A 25640-nucleotide genomic window follows, 5' to 3' on the forward strand; every position below is an offset into this window, starting at 1 on the left:
CGTCACACCGTAGGCATTACAGCCGGAGTTCTGCACTTTTCTGCGAAAACTTAAATTGGAGACGAGATGTGATAAAGTGCAATACTTCTGCATTAACACAACCGACGGATGGATTTACCCATTTCAAAAATTATAATTTGTTAATTACAACTTCCAGAGCTGCAACAATTTGAAATTAAGCCCATGATAATTGGCTGATATATCAAGATATCTGATCCTTTACAATGACATACAGCAATCAGGTGTAACATTATGACCACCTGTGCAACTGAATGCAATGCCATGAGTTCTGCTTTTACAAGGTTATAATTTCTGTTTTTAGGATGAAACTGTCAGAAAGGTGATAACTCTACCATGTGTTTATTATTGAGGCCAAAGTGGGTCCTGGAGTTGGCGTTTGCCCGATCAGTTTATGCAATATCTTTGGACTGCAGCAGAGAAAAGACTATTTAATGCCATACATGATGTCTTTATTAAATAAAACTGACTTCAAATTGATTTGAAGGCTTTTAAAGACCAGCAGAAACCTGTAGTAAAAGCAAGAAACTGAAAATAAATAAATACTTTAGGTTTCCATTTCAGGAGAATCACATACATACATCCATTTAACGTTGTAGCCAAACCTTTACGTCGGGAACAACCGTTGAGAAATGTTTCTACAATGTACAGTCTACATATAAAAATGAAATTCTTCACGCACTCTGTTGTTGCAAATGCTTTTTACTAAACATTATCACGAGTTCACCATTTCAAACTGAAGTCTCACGTACTTTAAAAGAAAAAAAAGAGGGGAAAACAAAAAAAGCAGGAAAAGGTAAATAAATACAATAAAAATCAGGTTTGTAAAAGCCATAGAAGTGAAATTTGGCCATGACAGTCAAGGCGTCTTTCAGTCCTTGAAAAGTAAAGCCTTTGAAGGATAGCAAACATTCATAGAAAAATACACATTACTCAATACTAGATTTAACACAAAGAAAAGGACAAATGTTCAACAAATCCACACAAGTTGCATGAATGATTAGTCTATTCTGTTATTAATATCTAAGGACCGTTAATAATACTTTATTATATCGTCTCATTAGTTTCAGCTAGTCAACATCAATAAATTAACGTTGAATCTGTCAATAAGTCTTCGTATTTTATTAGAATATTCTGTACAATCTATGTCTAGGCACTTTTTGACCCTTCTGTGCTTGCAAGCAGTTTGCAGACTTGTGACACGTTTTTTTCCAGTCTCCTATAGACCGACACGGTGAACTTCATCTCACAATCTCAAAAAAATATGAGCCGACAGACCTTCCGCTCATCGCCATCATTTTACAGTATAGGCTTGTACTGTATCTCTTTAACTGTTTTTCCTTTTACAAAATTACAATAACAGCAACAGGAAAATGATACATTGTGACGTTATTTGCAACAACTAGTACTTATTATAAAAAAAAAAAAAATCCAGTATTCGTACACACACAAAACAAAAACAGCAAATAAGCAATGTTTATGTTCACCCAATGAGAAATCTGTATCTTTTTACAATAATATTTAAGCGAGTTTTTTTGGTTTTGTTTGTTTTTTTAAAAAAAAGCATTTTCTTTTTGTAACTGCACTTCAAGTCATAAAAATTTGACCTGAAGTAGATTTTGCAGCACAACCTAGATGAGGAAAAATGGTGCAAAACAGAAAACCGAGGACAGTTCACAAACATGGAAGCTCGTTTTCCTTCGAAACCGCGCAAAGGGCAAATGAGTATTTCAGCAGAATTGTCCACTCTGTGTAAACACAAGAAAAATATGGGAAGTTGCAGTCACAACCACACCCTCACCAGAGCAGCAGAATATGAAAAACGGTTGCACCTCAGACGGTTTGTTTTTCACCTCACCGGGTCTTCTAGAATACACGGCATTAAAAAAAAAAAAAGGAAATGTCCGACTGCAAACAGCATGTAAGCTGTTTAATAAAAGAATTCTTTTCACTATTGGTCTTGGGTTTGCTAAGACACACAGCATAAAGCATCGGTTTGGACACACTGTGGCTATGCAACACTTAAGTTTGGTTAACCACCAAAACTGAAATCCCTTTAATGTCAACAACCCAACAGAATGAGGTGCATATTGGCCTCGCAGAAGAACTGAGTTTTACTACGGTTTCTATGTGTTCTACTAGCCTTTCAACAAATCCAGCCTAAGTGTGCTAACCTCTAAATGTGCTTCAGTCCACAGTAGCTGCCAGCCCACGCGCTCTTCTCTGCAGTTCTGCACATATTGAGCAGATTAAATTTATCACGTCTACATCAAACAGTTCTTGGCCTTCTTTGTTTTGCGTTACATCTGACTCATTTTGGAACCCTACTTTTCCACTGATTCGCTGTAGCAATTAAGGTCAATGTGAACATTTTGTTTCACAAAAAAATGGGACATAATAATGATTTAAAAAAAATGTTTTTATTACCAATAACGCTAAGCGATGCTGGATATTGCTACATAATGATGAAAGCATGGCAGACATACATAACTACTGATAATCTTGGAGGCATAAAACACCTTGGTAGGTTATTGCTATATATGGTCAAGATTTGGTCTTTTACAAAATCCAGGAAGAAGCCTACTGTTAAAATCCAAGTCTTAGCCGCTGTAGTGATGAGTGGAGACACATCCGTGACGGACGGATACACTTTTCTAGAGCTTTAGTCCCAACATTGTGAACTGGTATCCTAAGCCGGAACAGTGAGACCATCTGCGATATTCTGAGTGCTCATTTGCCCTTTATAAGAGATCATGAAAACGAGCTGAATTACTAGATTGTTGCCGAAAGGATAAGGGGAAAAAAAAACTGAGTGAGTGTATGTATGTACAGATGCAATGGGTGTTGAGATTCTGTGATAAATTAGTTTACATATTGTTATAACAGTCGCTTGGTGTTGTCTGCACCCATGGGTGTGTCCTCCTCAATGTGAGTTTTGTAGTTGCCGTTGTGCTGGACACACTGTGAAAATGTCATGTCCTCGCTGGGTGTGGATGAGTCTTCTCTGTCACTTTCGTAGTCTAACTTTTCATAATCCCTTTCCATCTGAAACAACAACTCATTCAAATGAGTAGCGATAACAAAAACAAAAATAAAAACAGAAAGGACAAAAATCTGTCAAATGTCCCACAGTATCTGAGTGAAAATGAAACAGCAGCAATAATAATGATAAGGGGATCGAGAACTTCTTTGGTAACAATATTAGATATTAACATAGCCATGGAAATGTGTGCGCTGACAGAAGACACTTCCTTATAAGGTAAGGAAGATAAAAAAGACATGCGTGTACTATTTTAAAGCTTTTTGAGAAGTTTCATTATGACAGTGATTACAAATTACCTGGGAGATAAAAATCAGTTTCCATCAATTCCTGTTTTTACAGTTAGCTTAGGTGGACATGTTACATTACTATAAAAAAATGTGAGAACAACAACAACAAAAGAAAATGAGTCATGACCCATTAAGTTAGGTTTGAATGGCGAGTTAACGGTAGCAGACGCTTACATCACTGCAAAGATAACCTGAAGCACGGTTTCGAGCGTGATCGAGCAGAGTGATTTCAAGCCTCACTCTGTGCTGTAGCTATCACATATTTAGCCGCATTCTTTGGTCAAATTGCTGCAGACTCACATTATGTTTTTATTTTTATTGGTAAATAAATAAATTTTTTTTCCCTTTTTTTCAAAATAGTAAAGTCTGCAAAGGTTGAGATTTTGGGTGGAGCATCACCTTTCGACTACAGACTCTGGAGTGCAACGCAAGCATTTTGCAAGAGTGCAAAAAGTATCAGCTGTCATTTGTTGAACAATTGTTCTGATTGTTATCTGCACAAAAAAAGATGAAGCGAGATAAGCGTGTAAACGTGCCTCAGGGCTATCGCGTTTGAAGTATCTTTATAGTAAAGAAGTAGGTCAGTGCGCGCATGCAACCTGTCAGCGATTACACAATCTCCAGTAAAGCAGTGAGAATCTGTTAACTGTATAAATCTTCAACATTTTCTCTCATGAGTTAGCTATTGGACACGGAGAAGGAGAAGAAGAAGGAGTAGAAGGAAATACGTGCGGCAACGTGTTGCCTTTCTACTCTACAAACTGAAACTGACCGTCATTTACAAATACAACACCACTACGACCACAGCGGCTCCTTTCATTTGTGTACTTGAGTCATCTGTGGATTTGATTTAGGCTCATCTAATTGATGTCCTAACACTCCAGGCTTCACATAGTTATTGTTTGTAATCTTTTACCTTAGGGGTTTTGCCACCTCTTATTTCTCATCCCAGTTTCATATAATTTATGATGTTAACACTAACAGGCACCAGATCTTCCCCCTTCTGTCAGAAAAGTGTTTTTGTGTTGACAAAAACTGGCTCATTAAATCATCTGTCGTGTGGCAAATTTATTTGCGATCGATGAAATGATTCAACACCAGCGAGGATGTGCCCAGGGGGAAGAGTTTTTTCTCAGTGAGATTTCCACATACATGAGCTCTGGTACCTTTGTTGGCTTGGCCTTGCTCTTTATCCTGTCCTCGTCTTTGCGGCTCCTCTTCCTCAATGTGGAGCGCTCCTTTCTGTCCCTGCTGCGCTCCCTCCTCTTGTCTTTCTTGCCTCTGTAATGACACAAAGAAAACAAAGCAGGAATAAGAACTGGTCACAAACCTGCGATACACAAGAAACTCAGGAGGACAACGAAGAGATGCGATGCATTTACCTTTTGGGAGTAGGCGATCTCGCTTTCCTCCGAGGGGTCCTGGATCGATCCTTACTCCTCTTCCTGTGGCCCCTGGTAACAACACAGAACTTAAAACTGAGCAAGTTCTGGTGGAGTCTATTAGCAGCATCTACATGAAATCAACCCCCCGACTCTACCAGCTGTACCAGCGAACCACATCACATGGAGAATGAAAAAGGAACAGTGAGAGTAATAAGAGTAACTGTAATATCAGAAGTATTTTTTGTTTTTATGTAGCTAAAAGAGTGAGGGACGTATGTGACTTTGTTGTTTTGGAAATTCATTGATGAATTGTCACTGTGTTCATAAGCCAAGTCAGTACCATCAGTAGGATGAGTCCATTCCTATACTGACGAGAGTAATAAAAAATGAAAGACGTCCCTTTACAGCAAATTCTGAATAGATAAAACATTTGAGAGTCATTTGCGATTAACTACAGGCAGTGTATGATTAAAAATGTTTAACATTTTCTGAACAAAAGAAAAGCCACTAAGAGCTTAATTTCTATGGCTTTTCTATAGTTTAGGGTGCAAATGTACATGAACGCTTTTAAACTTATGTCTGACTTCCCTATAAAATATTACTCTTCTTCTGGCTGATAAACTCCTCCAAATGACATCACACAGACGATGTCATCTGGTGGAGCTCTGGAGAAGAAGTTGACCATTACTACAACCTCCATTGCGAGAGCAACAAGACGACATAATCTGAACTGCAGGTTCCCCCATGCGATGTCCTCAGCTAGAAGTCTTGAGATATTTTGATATAGGGAAGTCAATGGGACATTACATGGGCCTTATGCGCATGTACTACAGAAACTAGAGTGAAAAGAAGCATGTTCGAAATCAGTGAAAGCATCCTAGATTCGATGCACATGGATTAGCATGAAAAGGATAACAGGGTGCATTTCAGTAGAGCGGATCTACTTCTCTTAGTAATACAGTGACATCCAGGACTGTAGTAATACACTGTAGTATATTAATATTATCATTATTATAATAATAATACCCTGAACTCATGGGATAAGCCGAAAGGACAAATAATAATAATAATAATAATAATATTATTATATTTAGTGCATCAGTAGACGTGCACTCAGCTTTCAGGACAACGTATAGCACATGATGATGAAACCATTTGAACATGAATGCTTTCCATGTTGTGTTTTACCTTGAGCGACTCCGACTGGGTCTCCTGTCTCTGGAGCGCCTCCTGTGGCTGCTCCTGAAGCTGTGGGAGTCATTCCTGGGCCAGCCCTTCTGTGAAGGTCTTCCCCAAGAGGAGGAAAAAAAAAAAAACGTCAGTGACTGGAATGTAATAATAATCCTGTCAGCACCGAGCACGGCATCAAGAGAGGAAGGAAAAAAACGTTTCATATGGGCACCTGTGTTTCGATCGGGACCGTTTTCTGTGTGTTTTTGAGCGCGACCTTGAGCGCGACCGCTCCGGCCTTCTAGACTGACTGGAGGAACGCGTCTTTGTTTCTGTTAGAGCAACACCAGCAGATAGATCATCAGAAAGCAACACAGCCTCAATGATTAAATACTACAAGCAAAGCAAATCAACTGGTACCTGGTTCTATGGCAGCAGCAATGGTAGACTGGGCCTCCCTCACCCTCTTCATCACATTTTCTAGCTCTTTTGCAGCAGCCTGCGGTGTCAGCTCTGGGGGTTTTACTATGGCGTTATTGGAATGATTAACCCTGAAAGACACAAAACATCTTGACCTGACAAACCACACTTTGTTCTACTTTGTTCTCAAAATTACACAAAACAAGACAAAGAGCCTTTTCAAGTAAAACAGTAATAGATTTAAGAAGAAAAGGACATTTAAATAAAAAATACATACTTCAGAGGTCTGTCTCCAAACATGACTCCATTGAAGGTCAGAGCTCTGGCGACTGAATCTTGCTCAACAAACTCTACGAAGGCAAAACGTGTTGGCTGAGTCTCATCTCCAGCCATTCGCACAAACTTCACATCTCCCACCTGCTTGAAGAACTCCAACAACTGTTCCGCAGTGGTGGTCTGTGTAAATAAAGATAAAACATTAAGGCAGCAGCACAGCACGTCAAAGCCAGACTAGCAGTTTGGTAGCGCACGTTTTAAAACACGAGGTTGAGCCAGTCCAGCTTTAGGGCAGCACAGGGTCTTCCAGTGAGACAGCGACTCAAAAGTCTGGTCCAACATTTTTTTTTAAAGGACAGCAAAATCAAGGCCTTGGAACGGCCCTCTCAGAGCCCAAATCTCAATCCTATTGGGAAGTTTAATGCCCATGCTTAAAAGCTGGAACTATCTGCCATGGGGAAATGGGCTGAGATCCTTCAAGAGACATATGGGAACTACTATACTAGTTGTGAGTCAAAAAGGTTTCACTATTGACATTTATTTGTCAGATGGCTAATAATTTTGGCCTCGTCAGTTCGTTTTTCATGTGTTAAAAAATGTTAATCGAGCTCCTGATGTCTTACTCAAAACTACAGATCTGGATATTGTTTTACCTGCGAGTTCAGGTTGCCAACATAGACAGTCCTCCTGATTTCATCGATTTTTGAGGGGTCCACATTGCCCATAAGAGGGGGCTGGGAGTGCAACGATGCTGCGGCCTCAAGACCTGCTGACATCCGATTCACTAACGGCAGGTTCAACTGCAGGTGTGAATCAAAAGCAAGTTATGTTTAGGTAACACGACGAGTTGGCAGACAAGGGACTAAAGGGCCAAGATGCTGACTCACACTTGGAAGGGGAGGAGGAGTAGGAATCGGTAGCAGACCCCCGCCAGGAATCAGACTGGGCGCTGGAGTGGCAGGTGCCAAAAGTGACAAGGCCTTGGCTTCTTCTGGGATTTTCCCTGCAGAACAAAAGTGAATATTAGTGAAGGCAAAAGAGGGACTCTTCTGTCTGTCTCCTCTATGTCTGCACAATTAGCCCACTGTATTCTAGAGAGAAAGAGAGCATACACTTCCTCATACAGCCTACAAGTGTTCTACTCTCTACTTCTGGTATAGTTGGAGGCCGAGCATCGTTACTTTCATTATATAATTATTCTCAGTCAATGTGAATTATTATTTTCAATGAAGTGCAAATTTTTTTTTTTCCACAAACAAAAGAACACTGATTTTCTGTTTGGTCTCTTTTCATAGATCAAAAAAGAAAAAACAAACAAACAAAAAAAAACAATGCAGAGAATGAGTCAACACTTTGATGCATGGGTCACCTGTACTGGAAACATATTGGTCATGAACCATACGATATCAAGCATGGGCGCTTTTCCGTGGGGCGATCGTTTCGCAGTGTTGGAAAGATGTGCAACACAAGACAACCCCAATGGCTGCATCACTAATAGCACACAGAACATCAGATACAGAAAAGAACAACAATTTTTAGAACTGTAAGAAATGTTAGCCAAGACTTAGCTATAAAAAAAAAACAACGAATTAGGAATTTTTGCTCATTCCAGCCTGGTTTCAAAATCTGCAGCATTTATTGCTGGAGAAAAGGGCTAAATTATGACTAAGGAAAGACAAAATAACTACAATTCATTGTAGGTGGAGGCACTGAACATGAATTAGCATTTATCTAATAGGATACATTTCCTAAACACTTCTAGTGCTAGGAAATATAGCTTAGCAAATAACGACGCAAAACATTAATGCATGTGTCACGGATTCTCAGGTTAAGAGGAAAGAAAAACGTTAAATGGCTTATGACTGTGTTCTTATGAAATACTAAACATCCATATCAGAGAGAGCTGCAGTGTAGTAATATGAGGAAAAAGCCTAATTCACTGCAGGTTAAAAGAGCAAATAGACTTTCTTCAAATGAGGCAATCTTTTGTTACTAGGTCTCACTTTTATCATGTCTAGCACTTCATTATTTCATCAGGAGTAGGAGACAAAGGATTAAAGTGTTAGTGATCCTTCTAGCATCCCATGTGTGATACACATCCCACCAGTGTGCCGTAGCAACCTGGACAGAATTCAATCACACAAAACCTGCAGCTGTAGCAAAAAGAGAGAGGGGGGTGGGGGTTGGACAATAATCAAAACAACAAACCAAAAAAACAAATATAAACACAACGCTAGAGAATTGCAATACTGTAGTTTCTAGATAGAGACAGTAGAGAGTGGACAACATGGGAAAGTATGAAAGGAAACAAACCAAAAATAAATAAATATAAAGAGACAAGATGTCCATCTTGGAAGGTTCAGCGGGCTATTCTCCTGGTCACATTCCCCCTTGAAGGCTGCGTTGGCCCGATCGGGGATAGTGGCTTGGAAAACAATGCCTGACTCAGGCTAGTGTAGTGTAACAGCTGGGCCAGTCTAGTCATCTGATATGCACACATAATCACACAGAAAAAACATACAAAACCAAATTAATAAACTCAGTAGCCATCCAGCAACCAAGTCACGTGGACAAAAAGCATCAAGTTAGAGGTGATATCATTTCTGACTGAACACAAGGGAACACTAAAAAAAGGGGTGGGGGGGGGGGGGACTTAAAGAAAAGGAGCATCAAAATGAAAGAGAGAAAGGAGATTTACATTAGCTGTTTTGCCATGGACTTGCAATGTAGTAGTTTCCGTGAAACAAGTAGCACTAATATCAGTTTGTTATGGAAAATACACATGCTACTTGTTCCAGAGAATCCAGTGTTTACAGTGAGGCTAAGCTAAATGTTGTTTGACTCCAAACAGAAACCTTGGCTGGAGGCTATAAGCATAATCTAGCTAGGAGTGTTATTGACATAATACAACCTGTCACCTGAGGCAAAAACGGCTACAATCAGCAGTAGCCAATGACACGACTTGCCAATTTCGGTGTGAATTGGAAAACAAAAAACAAACAAACAACCTACAATTCAAGCAAAAATATCAAACGACTGAATCCATGGGGGAGGAAAGCAAAACCAAAGCAAATCCAGTGAGACAACTTAAGACAATTTGATTTGATATTTTTGGAACGAAAGGGCAACTCACCTTCTGCACATGGCACTACTATCAAAGCTCTGTCAATAAAAACAGTGTTGGTGAGATGTTGCGCCACACCAACACTGGAGGGGTCGCGGTACTTTATATAACACACTTTGGACGAGAAAGACAGAGGTGCGTTGCTGTGAAATCAAAAGCCAAACACAACACAATCCGTGTTAGTTATTTGTTCTACACGTGAGGTGCATAATTTGAATAGTTTGACGTGCACAGGCCCGCCCATCCGCGGTGTTGCCTAGCTAGCCATGCCGAGGCAGGATGCGCTTACTCGGGTGGGTAGAGCCGCAGCTCCTCGATGTCTCCCAGGAAACCGAACAGGGTGCGCATTTGCTCGCTACTCACAGCCGAGGACAGGTTTGTGACCTGGACGACAGTAGTCCCTGGTATTCCGCTCATTGTGCGAACTGATAAAAGCCCCGACTGTCGTTTAACTTTATTAATAAATATTTTTTTTCCCTCAGTCGACAGCTCGCTATAATTATATACAGAATACACAGTCGGGCTATGCAGGAAGTTTCACTACGACTTCCTCTTTTTTTTCCCCCAATGGGCTCAACTGTAACCTTTCAGATACACCACTGCCCCCTACTGTGGCGGACCGCACATTACTACGCAGAACGCTTTTACTACTGCGGACCTGTGGTGCAGTCTACTGAAATACATGTACAAATGCAGTATTTGGTGCAGTACAGTTTAATGGTCGTATGTCCAGTTTCTTAATATTACACTTACACACTTCTTTAAATAAAAAAAAAAAAAAAAAAAAAAGGTACAAGACAAAAAATCCACGCAAGAGATCTCTACAGGTTAAGTCATATTTATTGGAAAAGAATTGGATGTTTGCACATATACAAGGAATTTGACTTCACTTTCTAGTGGCTCCTGATGTACTTACACAATAAAAACAAGGAAGATTTACACTGATACACGAACACAAAAAAGCAAAGCCTAACCAGCAAGCGCGAGTGACAGAAGTGGGCATGTGGAATTGTTTTGTAAATTATATTAAGGTAACTTATTATAGTACTGCCTGGCCACTTTATTAAGTACACCTGTACAATCTAATTCAATCCAATTCTACATTCCCAGTATTATTGTTCCGTTTTTAAAAAGGAACGAGGCGGCCGAAACAGTAGAACCACCTCGTCTTACATTGCACTCCAGTAGGACTCCACCACCCACAATTCTCACCTTTCTGACGCTTTCAACCTAAGAACTAAGAAATTGTAACCTTGTAAAAGTAGAATTATGGCAGAGCTGCTGTATTGGATTCCATTCACACTGCACTGAGGGTCATAATGTTGTATTTACAGACAGACAGACAGACAAGAGGACTAAAGGCAGAAAATCTGTAATATCCTTATCCGGTGTCCTTAGGGTGTGTAATGAGATTAAACATCTAGGCCAGTATACAACCAATGATTTATCAGATGATGAGGACATTTACAGACCGTGTCCAAAGGTAGCTAACATATTGCAGAATGTGTTCTGTGAATGTTCCCTGTCATTTGTCAACGTTGGTTTTGCCCCAACTACGTTATTTGATATATTTTATACTATAATACATATTTGAATGTATGTGCAGGCTGTTAGGGTCCGAAAATGTGATTATATGAGTTTTTACAGATTTGAAGCTGAGCGCTGTTAGGTTTATGTCGTCGCTGGGAGCATAGCTGTTTGTATAATAATAATAATAATAATAATAATAATAATAATAATAATAATAATAATAATAATGTGAGGTGTTGTCTTTTTGTTCGTTTGCTTTCATTCGTTTTTTTGTGCTTGTTTTTAAATGAATGACTGATGCGTGTGTGTGTTATATGGAGCTTAAACTATATTTCAGACTAAAAGAGAATCTGTCTATCCATCCATCGAGGAGGTGGCCGACAGAAGGATGTTGGCCAGACTGAGTTACAACGTGGATAATCCCTCCCGCCCCCCTGCACCACACCGTGGAGGCTCGGAACAGCTCCATCAGCACAAGACCTCCACCCCCCAGAGTAAGAACGGGCGCTAACCGCAGGTCATCCCTCCCCCCAGTTATCAGCCTGTGCAACACACCAATACAGTGTTTGCAATATCTGACGCTCGTTCTTGTTTTTACCTGCTGGAACAGTGGAAGAACTTGAATCTGCGTGGAATTTTCATTTTTTATTTAAAGCTGTTTTGTTTTTAAAGTGCGGGAAGAAACCGGAGCACCCGGAGTAAACCCATGCCACCACCTGAGCAAACAATATTCAGTCCGGTCACATTTGAGGTAACAAACCTTAATATATGCGGCAGGGCCGAACCTCTATTATATTCATCTAGTAGGAAAGAAAAAAAAAACACGTTTTCCTAAAAGAGCAGTATAGTGATGAAACAACGTGATGGTGACGCGTTAAGTGAACGATTTGCGGACAAAGGGGAAAAATCTGGCATTGCGCTTCGGTTTTGTCACGTAATTTTTGAAACAGGAGACAATGTAATTTCCAATGTCAGGGTCCTCTAACTGCAGGGCAATCAGCACACCTTTGGCAGAGCCCCACCTCTTACACAGGTCCCTAAAAATGATTTCGTCCGAGTTCTCAGTGATGACAAAATCTAGATACTCAACTTCGGCCCATGTTTTTTTGAACAGATGCTGAAGAATGGGCTCCGGTTTCATGAAGCCATCCACTTTGGCCTTTGTGAATATCATCTTTGTGAGACGCGCCACAAATGCATTCACACTTAGTTTGTTCTTCTTCTGGACATCCTGCACGGGACCATCTCCCAAAGCGGTCTTCTTCGCTGGGAGCTGCGCGGTCGCGTTCAGGTCCATTAACGTATGTGCTACTCTTTTGCTGTGGCTCAAGGCCAGAAAGTTGACCCAGTAGTTCATCACTACAAGGAAGCTGTACACTTTGTTATTTATGTCGGCATACATGTTAGCGTGCAGCTCTGGAACGATCACGATCCTGCAACTTGTCTTCTTCCTCTTTTTTGCCGGTAGAGCCTGTGGCATCTTGTCTGTGATGTGCCGGTACAGGAGGTCACTGAGGTCCTGTGTAAAAACGTGAGCCTTCCCAGGTGAAATCTTCTTGAATTTTTTAACCACGTAGTCCTCGTGATACCGGTCACCGTCTTCTTTCAGAAGCAGAGACTCAACATCGGCCAGAAGCGACTCGGTCGACTCCCTCCTTTCAGCGCTGGAGTCCAGGTGGTGTTCGCCTTTCACTTCCACCACGATGCGGTGAATTAAAACTTTGGCAATGCGCTTCGTGAAGAAGTTCTTTATCTTGCTTCGGATTATCTTAATACTCAGCTTGCCCGGCTGTTTGGTTTCTGGACTTTCTGGCTCGGTAGAATCGGGCTTCTTCGGGCTGATCACCTCTTCCGCGATTGTCTGAGCAATGTCACCTGCCACCGCTTCAATGTCCTTGGAAGATTCCGTTTGTAGCACCTCATAATCAGTGTCTGGTACTTCGTGCAAAAACGGCTCTGTGATTTCTTCCATCTCCTTGACGATGACCTCCTTGACCATTTGAGTGGCGCTCGTCACATAGCTGTCCTCTGAAGAGTCCCTCGGTGTGGCTTCTGACGGATGTCCATTCTTATCCAACAACTCGATGTCTTCCAGCTCGCTGTGGTCCTCTTTGGAAGCCAGCTGCGACCTCGATTTCCGTCTTTGAGGCCTGTACACGTTTTCCAGCTTCTCCGAGAAGGCCTTCAACATTGTGCTGGCATGTTTGACCATGGACTCCAGTCTCTGGATGGGGGGGAAACGCTTTCTCACAGGCTCCTTGGAGGAGCCATCGCTGATGGAAGACTCAGTCGTGACACTTTCTGTAACTTCTTCGACAATTAACCTCGTCAGCTCCTCCGTGCTGACACTCTGGACGCCCTCAATACTGGCCAGAGATTCACTAAAACTGTCCGTGAGTGTATTGGTCACACTGGACTGAACACACTCCTCAGGCACGGACACGTTGATATTTATAGCGACCGCCATCACGGCTTTTACGACGATATCTACGATTTTCCTGAGCAGGTCTGCCAGCATCACTTGGGTGGCATCGTCGGGAGTGCCCTGCCGTATCAGCCTCCACCGTTCTTCCGTCAGGCCCTTCAAGAAAGACCTGATGAGCGGACGGACACCGTCCAATCTGAGCTCAGGTGAGTTCGCCGATGTGGCCGTTGTTGGATCCATTGGTGTGTTTATTGTGTCTGTCCCTCCAACACGACCCTAAACGATAAGGTTAGAGAATTCTGATTTTGAAGAGTGTGCTTTTAACCGGGGCTTTGAAAATACTTGGCTTTCATCTGTGACGTCACACTCCTGCAGTATTGAAACATCTGTTGAAACCTGGGGAGGGGCGGGGCTTAGCGAACACGCAACTCCTTTCATCTTTGACCTTACAAAAACTTACTATTGGACATAAAATAAATAAATACAAAAATTAATACATTCATGTAATACTGTGTGTTTTGCAAAGTTAATAAATAGCTTGACATTTTTAAACATCCATATATAGAAAATTACACAGACACATTTCTCACTGTCACACAGTCATTTCCACAGTGGGATTTTCACGATAAAACTAAAACAAACTGGAAACCAAAGCTGTTAAAACTCACAATAAAACATTTCTCTGATGTTTAATTGTTGGTATAAGAGAAAAATGAAATAAACTATTGACACTGCACTGACCACTTGATCGCGAACGAACATACACACGAACACACACACTGCAGAGACACTGTCATAACCTGGTGGCTGCTGCTTTGTTAAAGTGTAAATGAGTTTTTTGCTTTCCTGTCAAACACTGTAATGAGACCCCCTCCAGGATAAATCATAACTCGGACGGATAATTCCACTGAGAAAACCATCAAAAAAGGTAAAAGATGATTTACTGGAGTAACACGTATGCAATACGTTAGCACATGGCAAAGTGCAATTAAGACTGAAACTGCATTGAATCAATGTGCTTCGCCAAACTAATATAGTTTGTCTCTTTCCAAAGCAGCAGGTCGATATGATACTTCACCGCATCTGTTTCCGGTGGCAAGTTAATTGATTAATCAGAAGATCCTTCTATCCAAGTTCTACCTGCTGCAATGGGCTTAACAAACCAAACAAAGATTGTGACTTGGTAATAAATATTGGCTGATCAATGAACTTGTAATTTGGATTTTTGACAAAAACCCTGACATGAAAAAAAAAGACAAAAAAACAACTGACCCAGCATTATTTTGGGTTCAAAAGGTCTAAAAACGACCCTGCGAGGATACAGTCTCCAGAACAAAAGCTGAGGGTCTGATGCGACATGTAAAAGAAGTTGCAGCTCGAGAAAAAAAAAAAAAGAGTCAGGTTTGGCCTGATGGTGGCACCAAAGTACTTGTTACAAAGTGGTGTTTTGCAGTCGGTAATCTCCTGCCACTCACTTTGCCAATATTTGCAGGTAAAAATCACATCATTTAAAGAAAAACTATAAATGTAAGTAAATATTTACCTGCAGCACCCATGTAAGCAGCCCTTCAAATGTACAGCATCATTTAGCAGTGAGTGGCTTGATTATGTTGATCTAATTAATTGGCAATTTGATTAAATAAAGTGAAAAAATGTTTTTGTTAAGGAACATTAGTTTATTTTCCACAGGTTACCTCAGAAACAGGTGATTATGTACAAAATTTGGAATGTTGATTAAATGCATATGAATGATCGTTTCACTGTGACCGTTTCCATGGAAACCTTAGAAATACTAGCTTTACATTAAAACAGGTGCCTCTGCATTGCAATTTTATTGCTGGTTTTACAATCACAAGTCACTAATGCCATTATTAATTATTTTCTCAATTTTGAAGAGTATGTACAATTTGATTAGTAAGGTCTAAAATCCACAGAAGTCTGCTGAATAAATAAAAATACAGGAGTATAAGAAACAGACCAACATGAAAAAAAAAAAAAAAACATGACATTTTTTTTTGTGACATGTTTCATCTCCCTAGATTGTCTGCAATGTCAGACTGTTCTTTTTTTTTGCCGTGGATATAAAGTGACCATTACCCCAGAAATGCTTTACTACTACTCTTTAAAAGTAAATAAAAATTAAGTAAAATGAAAAAATCTAATCAATTCAATTCTGTAAAATACATTATTTAATGTGAGTAATTTTGAAATTTGTTCATTATTTGTCTGTGGATAAACATTATTTTAGATTTAATTTAAAATGAAGGGTAGAATTTCTAACCTCTTCTGAGACCATCTGCCTCACTAATATCAAAAGGAATAAAAATTTAGTTTCTAACCATGTTTAATTAAAATTTAGTTGGACAGTGTCATGAGCATAAAATGTGTGTCAATATTCATACTTGGATGAACACAGCAGACGACACAATCTACTGTACACAGGTTGAGGGTTTTCCCATTTGTTGAAACACTGTAGGATATGATGCTAATATACAGGTAGACTGCACAAACAGTGATCACAAATGTACTGCTGGGTTTAAAAGGGTCATTTACTTTGTATGCAAATTTGATCATTTCCATTTGTTTTGGAAACACGTCCCAATTAACAGTTTACTAGTGAATGAATATTTACAGGCAGATTTAATTCTACGGAGAAGTGCACGGAAAATCGGACATCAAGTCGATGTAACCACCTTTGTTCCTCCTGACAGTTCGACAAACATTAAAAAAAAAAAAGGTTTCAGCTGCTGCTTTGAATGGTTTGGATTTCCAACGGCTGATTATTTTTGCACAAATGAACATTTTACCATATTGTAAGCAACAGACGGTAAAAAGCCTTGGACAAAGAGACCAACATTCACTTGTACACAATGCAGAGAAATTGTGTTTCAGTAGAACTGTATTTCATTACAAAAAAAGATTCTCGTCTCCATATAAAAATCATGTAAAATCATCAGGGTAATATTACTAAAAGGTGTCTGTTAAAAGTGTTATTTGATGTTGCTTTTCTGAACGAAAATAAAGTCTTTAAATATTGCTTTGAAGCCATTATGGTGCAAATGTACTCAGATGATGGTGAATATGGGAGTATTGCTTGGGTTCTGGGGTCAAAGGTCATCCCCCTGTTCAAACAGTTCAAGGTCTATGGCACTTGAAAACTTGCTTCTCCCAACTCTGCTCTACTGTACAGCAAAGAGAGAAAAAAATAGAAAAAGAAAAAAATAAAAACCCTAAGAGATTCAGACTGCTCCAAAGTGATAAGTAAAAAAAACAAACAAACAAAAGAATAAAAACGTTCCATACAGACATAAAAGGCAAATTGTGGTCTTAACCCATGTAAAAATGAAACTACCAGATGCTGAAGCCTTTGCAGTACAAACACTAATCTCACTGACGGCCTGGAGCCCTGACCAAAGAGGACATGAGTGAAAAGGTTGAGCTGTTTTAAGTCAAATATCTTTCTTTAGTTGTCTCCTATATTTGCCTTCTGTCCACAATTTCCAAACATGCTTTGGTCAACTAGCATAACTGCCATGTCTTTTCTGCTTAAAAGAACAGTTTGACATTTGAGGAAACATGCACCTTCCAACAAACCCGCCTTTCTGTACCTCTTAAGTTTACTAATTAACATGTTTAATCTCATTTAGTTTTCACAGAGCATCATTTTAAACTCTAAACCATTACCTGGTAGCCAGTGGGGGTTCAAGGCTGATTGCCAGGAAATAGTTTGGCACATAACCCCAGAGAAATCAGCACATTGTCGTTTTACCCTGTGCTATTTACAACTGTTTCTAGTCGAACCAGCAGGTAGCTGTGGCTTCAAGCGCCTTCTCCCAAACATATTTCCCAAAATAAAACTGTTCCAAAACCTTATGACTCTAAGGAGATAAAGGTTGAGCAAATACACACCATCTACATCTCTACGCTCTTATGTGAATTTCCATTCCATTTTCGTTATATGATCACATGCAGAGTGCATTTCTTCAACATCTGAGAAGCTCTGTGTATATTGTGAAGGACTGTTCTCACACAGCACAGGTAGTGCGGATATGCTGAGGAGCTGCTGAGAAGATATCGAGATGCAATGAGAACAGAAGATGGAAGATGTTTGCAGCTTTTGGAATTCTTTGCTCTTTTCAAGTCATCAATCCTGCAAGGAGAAAAAAATAATAATCTCACAGCACCACCTACTTGATCTACATTCGTCTCCACATGAAAAGCACGTAACACTGTCCTCCATATAAGACCACGCGTGGGCAGACCAGACAATGGTTCCAACGTCTTAAATAAAAACATGGGGGGGGGGGGGGGGGGAGAACAAAACAAAAAAAAAAGGCAAAAGAAAGGGAGCCCTGCCCCCCAGTGGTCAATTCATGTCCATCCGCAAAACTTATATCCAATTGATGAAAAGGGGATTTATGAGTTTTTGACTAAAAACAAACAAAACAAGATGATCTGTACAGAGACCACAGTAATTATTTGCACCGGATCATATGTTTACCTTCTTTTGTAAAAAAATATATATGTACACCACAGTGATGGCCTTTTGAAGACTCGTACTTGCAGATGTTTGCCACCAGCTCACTTGGATCCACTACATGCAGTGGTTTTCCCCCCATTTAAGTAAGGCTCTACATATAGTACTGGTATCAACAGATTAGTCTCTTCTGTGTATAAAAATACATGAGTCCACATCAGTGTCTCTGTTCTTCTCTCCTTTTGTGTACCACGTTTAGAGGTCAGTGTCAGTTGAGACTAGCTTGAATTTCTCTTACAATAGTTAGATCCACAGTGCTTGGAAACATCTTCAGAAGGGACACTGCATTCCCATGATCAATATTCACAAAACTGTATCCATTTGCCTGTAAAAACAAGTCATTTGGTTAAAAATGAAGACCTTATAAAATTTAAACTAGTCAATAGTTTTGTACTGACAGTACAATACCTGGATAATTTTATCTCCAGGCTGAAGAATCTTGGATGCTGGTCCCTCAGGTTGAACCCTTGTCACAAATATACCCTGGATGGATGTGATATAGAAAATATATGAATTCGCATTTAAAAACTACTGGATGACTGAGAACTTTCACTGACATATTGGTACAGACTTTGGGGCAGAGACCCTGAAGCTGGTGTTGGGCTATGAAAGGCTACATGTTAAACACCAGCCAAGTAGTAGGAGTAGGAAAACAATTTCATTTTAGCGAAAATACATATATTGATAGAACACAAGGCGTCTCTAAGTGTAGCACTATAAAACCCATGTGAATTTACATTGTCATCAGGGCGAAAGGGGTTTCCCCGGCCTCCTACTCCTCCTGATATACTGAAACCCAGCTCTGGATTCTTCTCCACTTTCACACGGATCTGAAACACACCCACATACTTTCAGTAACCATTTACTCAGTAATTCAATTTGAAATCTCAGGCTATTCCCTCAGTTTGTTTTCTATGTTAGATAAAATTAATACCACTCTCACTGTATGTTTGGTAAATATGACGCTGCAGCTGGTTGGTTTTGCTAAAGTGAGCATGAAAGCAAACAAGTGATTCCTAAAATGTCAAAAGGTTCCTTTGTTTAAACTGGAGGCAAAGCCAATATAGAATTCCCTCAGTGTTTCTCTAAGTGATTTTGGACTTGCCTCTTGCTGCAGTGTGTCCTGCGGGATCCGTGGTGGCCCCTGGGGCTGCTGGGAAACTTTGAGCATCAGATAATCAATGAGCTGCTCTCTGGATGGGTGGCGGGCAATGGGCGTCTGGTTCATCTGAGGATGAACAGGAGGGATCATCTGACCGTTCATCAAAGGCACCTAGAAAACAAAAATAACTTTTTTTGTTGTTGTGCTGTATAGTCTCAATACAACTAAACCGTAGGTTTATCTTTACTCATAAACAAGCTGTGTTTTTTAAATGCAACTAATTTTTCACCAGCAGCTAGGTTCAGGTACAGTGAATAACCACGTTTGCTCTGCAGCCAGAAATATGCCTCTGCATGTTTGATACATACTTTTCTGTGGGGGTCCAAGGTGTAGCTCTGCTGCCCTTGGGGACCATACACATCATCCTGAAAGCAAAAAAAATATAAATAAAAATAATTATAAACACTGTGCCCAAGCTTCACTTCACTAAAACTCAGTCTCAGCAAAGGATAACAGACAAGACACACAATTAGATGCTGACATGAACATTCTTCATGTCTGGGTAATGACATTAGGTAGTGATGTGGTGATTCAGGAAAGAGGAAAAGACTCTAAACAATGAACGACCGAGACTGAAATGTTTAGTTTCTATTCAGACACTGCAGTGTCAAGTAGGAAAGACACCATACAACACTCTCAGACATCATTGGATAGAAGAAAAAAAACCTTCTCTACACACTCAAATGTCCCCTTTTTAAATCAGTTAGACGCGTGCCTCTTACCTTCTCCAAACACACTTTTCATCTCCACACAGACACACAAAGCAAGAGGATATGAAGTGATCAAAAGTTGCGATGAAGAGGATGTGATAAGCAAAATAAGGGTTAAAGACCAGTTAAAGGAGAATTGAAACAAAGTTGTTGAGACGCATTACAATCGCAGGATGTATGGATTGCGGCAGAAAAAACACACTGGGCTAATGAGTATGTGTGATTATAAACGTGAAAGGTTTAAAAGGGTACATTTAGAACCAGATACTAAAATCTTTTATCTATTAAGGATTAGTTTTTGCAGCCAAACTTCTTAACATCACAGCTTTGGATTTAACGTTTTGAGGTCAGCTGAACTGAGACAATATACAGACTGGTCATGTGTGTCTTGAGAAATACAAGGCTCCACCCAATCGTTAATACCACCCAATAATAATCTCAGTCAGATGTAGTAATATTTAAGTATATTAGATACGTTGTTTTTTTTTTTTTTTTTGAGGAAGAAGTTCTAGTATAATGTTGAATACTTTCAAATCAGCTACAGCTCTGTATCAGTCTTGATCAATTCAGCCACCTTTCAGTTGTATTTATTTATCTGTCTGATCTCACGGTAAAGCCACCAAACCGGTCAGATGATGGCATAAAAAGTAAGTGTGCCCCCTTTTTACAACCAAGAATGAGCTATGGTCACACTTTTGTTTGCCATGAGAAGACATCACTTGGACTATGAAGGGTTTGTGGTCGTGAGAAATCAGACGATCACTTCAACATCGAGAACAGAAGGAAACAGACATTTCCTTATCTTCTAAAGGATGTGAAACTACCATGGTTTGGAAGCCCTGGCTTACTAAGAACTGCAGGAGCTGACTAAAAGTTGACAGTACTCACGGAGAAGCCCAGAGCTCTGTAGGGCTGTCCGTCTCTGGCGGTAAACACCAGAGACCCTTGGCTGGCATGCATGTCCCTACAGCTGCTGTAGTGAGACCAGCTCAGTGGAGCATTATTGGAATTATAGGAGCGAGACAGTGCATTCTGAACAAACGTGATGACATGGAGCAACCGGCACCAATCGACATGTCAGCGGTGGCCATGCAATCCACCAAATGAGCGACGACATAAAAAGACACAACAGAAAGATTTACAGCTTAAAGACAAACATGCAGTGAAAAAACAAAAAAACACAGCACACAGCTGGGTTAGTAGGCTTCAGCAGACCTTCAACTAGCTATGGAAAATTACTCTGGATTCATAAATGTTATTCACTCAGTAGAAAGTAGTGTCATTGAGAACTGTTGACTGTTGGCATTCACACTGGGAAGGATTAAATAAGATATCGTTTCTGGAAAGGCGCATTGCTTCTAGGCATTTATATGTTATTTTTCCACTTTTGTGAGCACTGCGAAAAAAGTTCCCTAAACTTCCATTCCACTGAAACTGTAATGCAGAGAGAGGTTATCTTCTTTCATTGTCGGCTTAAACAACCATTTAAAAAGAGCTACAGGGGCCCCACACACTTTAGCTGGGATAATTAATCAGAAGACAAAAAAAAACCCAAACAAAACTCATTCTGGAAACGCATCACATTACTACATTTTACCTTTTCCATTTTCTTGGCCTCAATGTGCCGCATCACCTGGTCTCTCCAGTCTGGTGGCACCCTTCCTGCTCCCAACCCCCCTGACATCTGCCCCGGCCCGTCCAGTAGGGAGTGCTCAGACTTGACCCTTGTGTTGGGCCTCTTGCTGGGGCTGTTGTGCTGGTAGTTGAAATCACTGACAGACATGGTCCTCTCTGGAAGTTCGTGGGGCTGCGGCCTGGTGCCGAGAGGCCTGGAAGCTCCGGGTACATCGATGCTGTAAGTGCGAGCTGAGAGGGGTCTCTGCATAGCCTGGCTCATTGCTAATGGTCCCCTAGCGAGGGTGTGAATATCCCTGTATGTCATGTATTCTCCTTCAACGATACGCCTTGGGTCGCCCATGGACGCTGTGGAGGAGGTGCTACTTTGCCTCTGTAGAGTGCTGCTTCTAGTTTGGCCGCCAGTAGAATGAAGTCTCTCCTTACTCCACATATCACCAGAGGATTTTAGAGACATAGAAGGCCCTCTCTGTTGAGGCTGCAGAGGATAAGGAGGTGCTTGATTACGGTTGGAATAGTTGGTGTTGGCTAGTGAATGTGGGGGAGGAGGGAGGTAGCCTTGTTGTTCTAGGGGCATGGGCATCCTCTGGGCCCAGAGGGCCTCTTTTGGCATGGCACTGTTTGTGTACTGTATATTGTACTGAGGAGGAGAGATGCCCATAGCCATGGTGGAGGAGACTGGATATCTGCTGGTGCTAGCTGGAGGCTTAGAGGTGGAGAGCAGGTCTGAGGAAGATGAGGAAGAACTGGGGTGGACCTGGAGAGTCTGGTCATTGAGTAGCTGACTGGCGGACTTGCTTCTGACTATGCTCTGGCCCTGGGCTCCTGGACCCGGGCCAGCGCCTGCCATTCGGCTGACTGCTGCGGGGTCATAGGAGTCATCCCTACCGTCAAAAGCGAACAGCCGCATGCCCCCTGTTTCTATGTTGCTGATACTGTGTGACTTCATCACCTGAGGGGGATGGCACCTTTTCTCTGGAGACAGCTCCTCTGTGCTGCGAGACAGCGACATGTCACTGCTGGCTGTCATGCCTGTCGAAGCCACGTGCACAGCAGATGTCTCCACTCTAATTGCTTGGCTTTTGTTGCCCAGACTGTTGATGCAGTCACTGACCTGCTGATTTCCATTCTGTAAATGCTCCATGTTGTCATTGCTAAAACGCGGCTTAATGTCCAAGTCCTCGCGGGTTACTGAACCATTCTTGGCTGTGTCCAGCTCATCCAACTGGACCATGTTGTCAGTTGGCAGCTTGGACAAGTTCATATTGATCTGGTCCCATTTGTTGTACCTGTCCCCCATGCCGTTGTTAATCCCCTTTTCAATGAAGGTCAGTCTGGCTTCCATGGACAAGTCATAGTCACCCAATTTCTCTGGTGGGGTCTGCTGGGTTTTTAAAATGGTGTGAAGGGATGTTTCGGAGCCATTACCGTTATGAAGAAGAGGGGTGGGACCTTTAGGCCGGTTCATATTCTCATCTTCTTGCCTAAAACAACAAGGAGGAAATAAAGTTTGTGTAGCAACAGCTAGAGGAATAGTTTATACTCCCTTTTAATCTACGTTCACCGGTTGAGGAATAGCTCTTACCTGCTTTTTGGGAGGAAGTGCACCTTTGCCTCTCTCTCCGGGGTACACAGAGAGTTGTCCTGACTGCTGTCTGTAGTCAGAGACACGGAGTCGGACATGCGTGATGGAGATGAACAGTTGCTGTTGTTCTGGTTGCTGTTGGCCACTGTATCGTCCAGCAAAGAGTCTGCATCTTTCCCATCATCTTTTCATCAGGAAAAAGGGTTAACTGTTAACTGTTCGGTGTATTTTTCCCCCCCCACTTAAAATATTTGTTTTTAACGACCGAAACAAAACGAGTACCTTTTTTGTCCTTACTTAAAGTCACTACTTTAGGCTGGTTAATCGCGATCTCAATAAGAGGGGGCCTCAGTTCTGCAATTTTCATCTCCTCTTCTTCATCTGATAGCTCCTCAGAATCCTGAAGAAAAAAAAAAGACAATTATCTTTCAGCTGAATACCTTCTTATGCCTTTCTTTGGTTTCTTGTTTGTAGATTTGTGAGAAATCCCAATTACTTAGTGCTTAATGTTTACCTCCAGTGTGTCCTCATGGTTCATTGTAGAGCCTCCTGAAGACTTTAGCGGGACTGTCTGAGAGCAGTAAGACTCTGATGTGTCTTTAGATTCTGGGGTGGTGGAATTTTGGAAACATGTACTGGTGGATAACTGTGGCTCCACATCTGATGCCATGCCATTAGGACAGGGGGGCTCTATAACCTGCAGGCACATGCGCACACGCACAAAAGAAAACCAATCAGTTAAAAATGGGAAACTGCTTCTTTATTTGCACATGCTACAGCATGTGCAGTTTATTAAAGAGAAACTAAAGCCAGTTAAAAATAGACGAGAAATGAAAGTGACAGATTTCTTTCCAAGTAATATCACATAGCTGGAGCGAACCTTAACTCCCACATCCTGCACTCCAATGTGGTTCCTCTCACTTGGTTTTGCATCTTTCCCCGACTCGTCACTGGACTCATCCTCCTTCAGCCTGTGAGCCACAGACTGGGCCGTCTTTACCATGTTCTTCAGCTCATCTGGGTAAGGTGTAGGGTAGCGCTTCAGGTTTCCCTCCTGAATGAGTAAAAATAGACACATACCATTATAGTCATCTTGTCACAGTTTTGACAGAAGTGGGAATAAGAGCAGACATGTTGAGATATTTTTAAATTAGGGAACTGACAAATAAACAGAATCATTGTTTGCAACAATATAATAGTTAAAAAACCCTGTGGAAAATGAGAAATGTATTATAAGAACAGCTACAATAAAAGGGTGAGAAATGTGTGAAACGGACCCTTGGAGGTGTTTCTCTCTCATCTTTGTCTTCGTCACACTCAAAAGCCACCTGAGCACGCTGCTTACGTTGTTCTTCCCAGAGAGTCGGGTTGAAGCTCTCAGAGTCAGAGTTAGGAATGTCTGGAAACAAAAGCGCAACCAAGATCAGGATGATTTGTTCAGTTTTAAGTTAAGACTTTCCAAGTTGCCCTAACTGTGTTCAACAAACGCAAGTTTGAGTTTGACCACAAGATGGCGCAAAGACAACAAAAGGCATGAAAACTAATTCCAGAATGTGTGGAAGAACATTGATTTCAGGCGTTTACCACCTTAGGCTGTCCCATGCAACATGAAATTATTCCAGGGAATGCTGTTCTAATAATCTGCACTCAAATGAAAACAACAAATGAAACAGCTCACAAATTTTAAAAAATTATTTTGTGAAAGATGATGTGATTCCTTCAAAGTTTGCAAACTGCAGATTGTCAACCAGCCAATGTGGTTTCCTGTTTTAAACATTTCTAAACTTAGTTACACATAGATGTTGCTGCCATGTAACTATCTTCTGATAATGTGATGTAACTTTTTCCTCAGCCAACACCAGCTGAAAAGAGATCGTATCAGGAACTCTGGCTATCTGCAACCTAACAAACCAGATTATGAATGAAGAGTGTATGAGTCTCATGATTGGTGCTCTCTATATAAGAAAGTGGCCAGCTTCTCAGAAAACACACAGAACAGTCCACAGTCCTAGTATATGGTTTAAAGTAGTTGACTTAACAAACAAACAAACAAAACATTTAAAGCACAGTAGCTGTAGCTCTTGATCCACTAATTACTTTAACACCGAGATGCAAAGGGGTCAAGGTGCAACGTGAAACCAAACTAACTAACTGATGACTAGTTTTTCTTCTTGGGTAACAAGGTCCTTTATAAAATATTAATTCAGAGATCCTTGCAACTCACCTGTAAGGCTGCTACAACTAAAATGGTACCTGTAGTCATGGTAATGCTTGAGCATTTGACATAAAAGTACCTTTTCTTTTACCCTAGAAATTAGATTTGCATCACAAAA

At 40.9% G+C, this 25640-nt stretch overlaps 2 protein-coding genes across 11 annotated transcripts in view; both read right to left on the bottom strand.

The window, feature by feature from the left end:
- Positions 1–702: 702 nt before the first annotated feature.
- srek1 (splicing regulatory glutamine/lysine-rich protein 1) lies at positions 703–10274 on the bottom strand. 4 transcript variants are annotated; one of them, XM_067484445.1, is made up of 11 exons: positions 10013–10274; positions 9733–9866; positions 7487–7602; positions 7253–7399; positions 6601–6779; positions 6324–6454; positions 6136–6235; positions 5922–6020; positions 4731–4802; positions 4515–4629; positions 703–3063 (listed from the first exon to the last, which is right to left on the bottom strand). In XM_067484445.1, the coding sequence occupies exons 1-11, from the start codon at positions 10138–10140 to the stop codon at positions 2896–2898; spliced, it is 1389 nt and encodes a 462-aa protein (XP_067340546.1). In that variant the 5' UTR covers positions 10141–10274; the 3' UTR covers positions 703–2895. The 4 variants fall into 4 exon arrangements, with proteins under 4 accessions (XP_067340546.1, XP_067340547.1, XP_067340549.1 ...); XM_067484446.1 differs by lacking the exon at positions 10013–10274 and adding an exon at positions 7969–9084 and having other exon boundaries at positions 9733–9869; XM_067484448.1 differs by lacking the exon at positions 10013–10274 and adding an exon at positions 7969–8752 and having other exon boundaries at positions 8913–9866.
- Positions 10275–15333: 5059 nt separating this feature from the next.
- erbin (erbb2 interacting protein) overlaps positions 15334–25640 on the bottom strand; it is a 43258-nt gene continuing 32951 nt past the window's right edge. For 2 of the 7 annotated variants that reach the window (XM_067484435.1, XM_067484434.1), the window contains 12 exons: positions 24585–24706; positions 24188–24361; positions 23822–24004; positions 23590–23707; positions 23308–23491; positions 21685–23206; positions 20976–21119; positions 19686–19742; positions 19321–19488; positions 18953–19045; positions 18624–18698; positions 18069–18540 (listed from right to left, as the gene is read on the bottom strand). In XM_067484435.1, coding sequence (XP_067340536.1) covers positions 18424–18540; positions 18624–18698; positions 18953–19045; positions 19321–19488; positions 19686–19742; positions 20976–21119; positions 21685–23206; positions 23308–23491; positions 23590–23707; positions 23822–24004; positions 24188–24361; positions 24585–24706 — 2957 coding nt within the window. In that variant the 3' untranslated portion in view covers positions 18069–18423. Of the gene's footprint in view, positions 17829–18068; positions 18541–18623; positions 18699–18952; positions 19046–19320; positions 19489–19685; positions 19743–20975; positions 21120–21684; positions 23207–23307; positions 23492–23589; positions 23708–23821; positions 24005–24187; positions 24362–24584; positions 24707–25640 lie in introns of those variants that run through there. The other 5 variants (XM_067484436.1, XM_067484438.1, XM_067484440.1 and 2 more) reach the window with 5 other exon arrangements.

Source organism: Channa argus, chromosome 18 (assembly GCF_033026475.1).
Source record: "Channa argus isolate prfri chromosome 18, Channa argus male v1.0, whole genome shotgun sequence".
In the NCBI taxonomy this organism is placed as follows: domain Eukaryota; kingdom Metazoa; phylum Chordata; class Actinopteri; order Anabantiformes; family Channidae; genus Channa; species Channa argus.

Excerpts from the sequence above, each read along its gene's own strand:
- srek1 (XM_067484445.1), bottom strand. The coding sequence starts at position 10,140 with ATGAGCGGAATACCAGGGACTACTGTCGTCCAGGTCACAAACCTGTCC. Across the intron at positions 6,455-6,600 it reads TTTGGAGACAGACCTCTGAA|GGTTAATCATTCCAATAACG; the intron begins GTATGTATTTTT and ends TGTGTCTTTCAG. Across the intron at positions 6,021-6,135 it reads CGGTCCCGATCGAAACACAG|ACCTTCACAGAAGGGCTGGC; the intron begins GTGCCCATATGA and ends CTCTTGGGGAAG.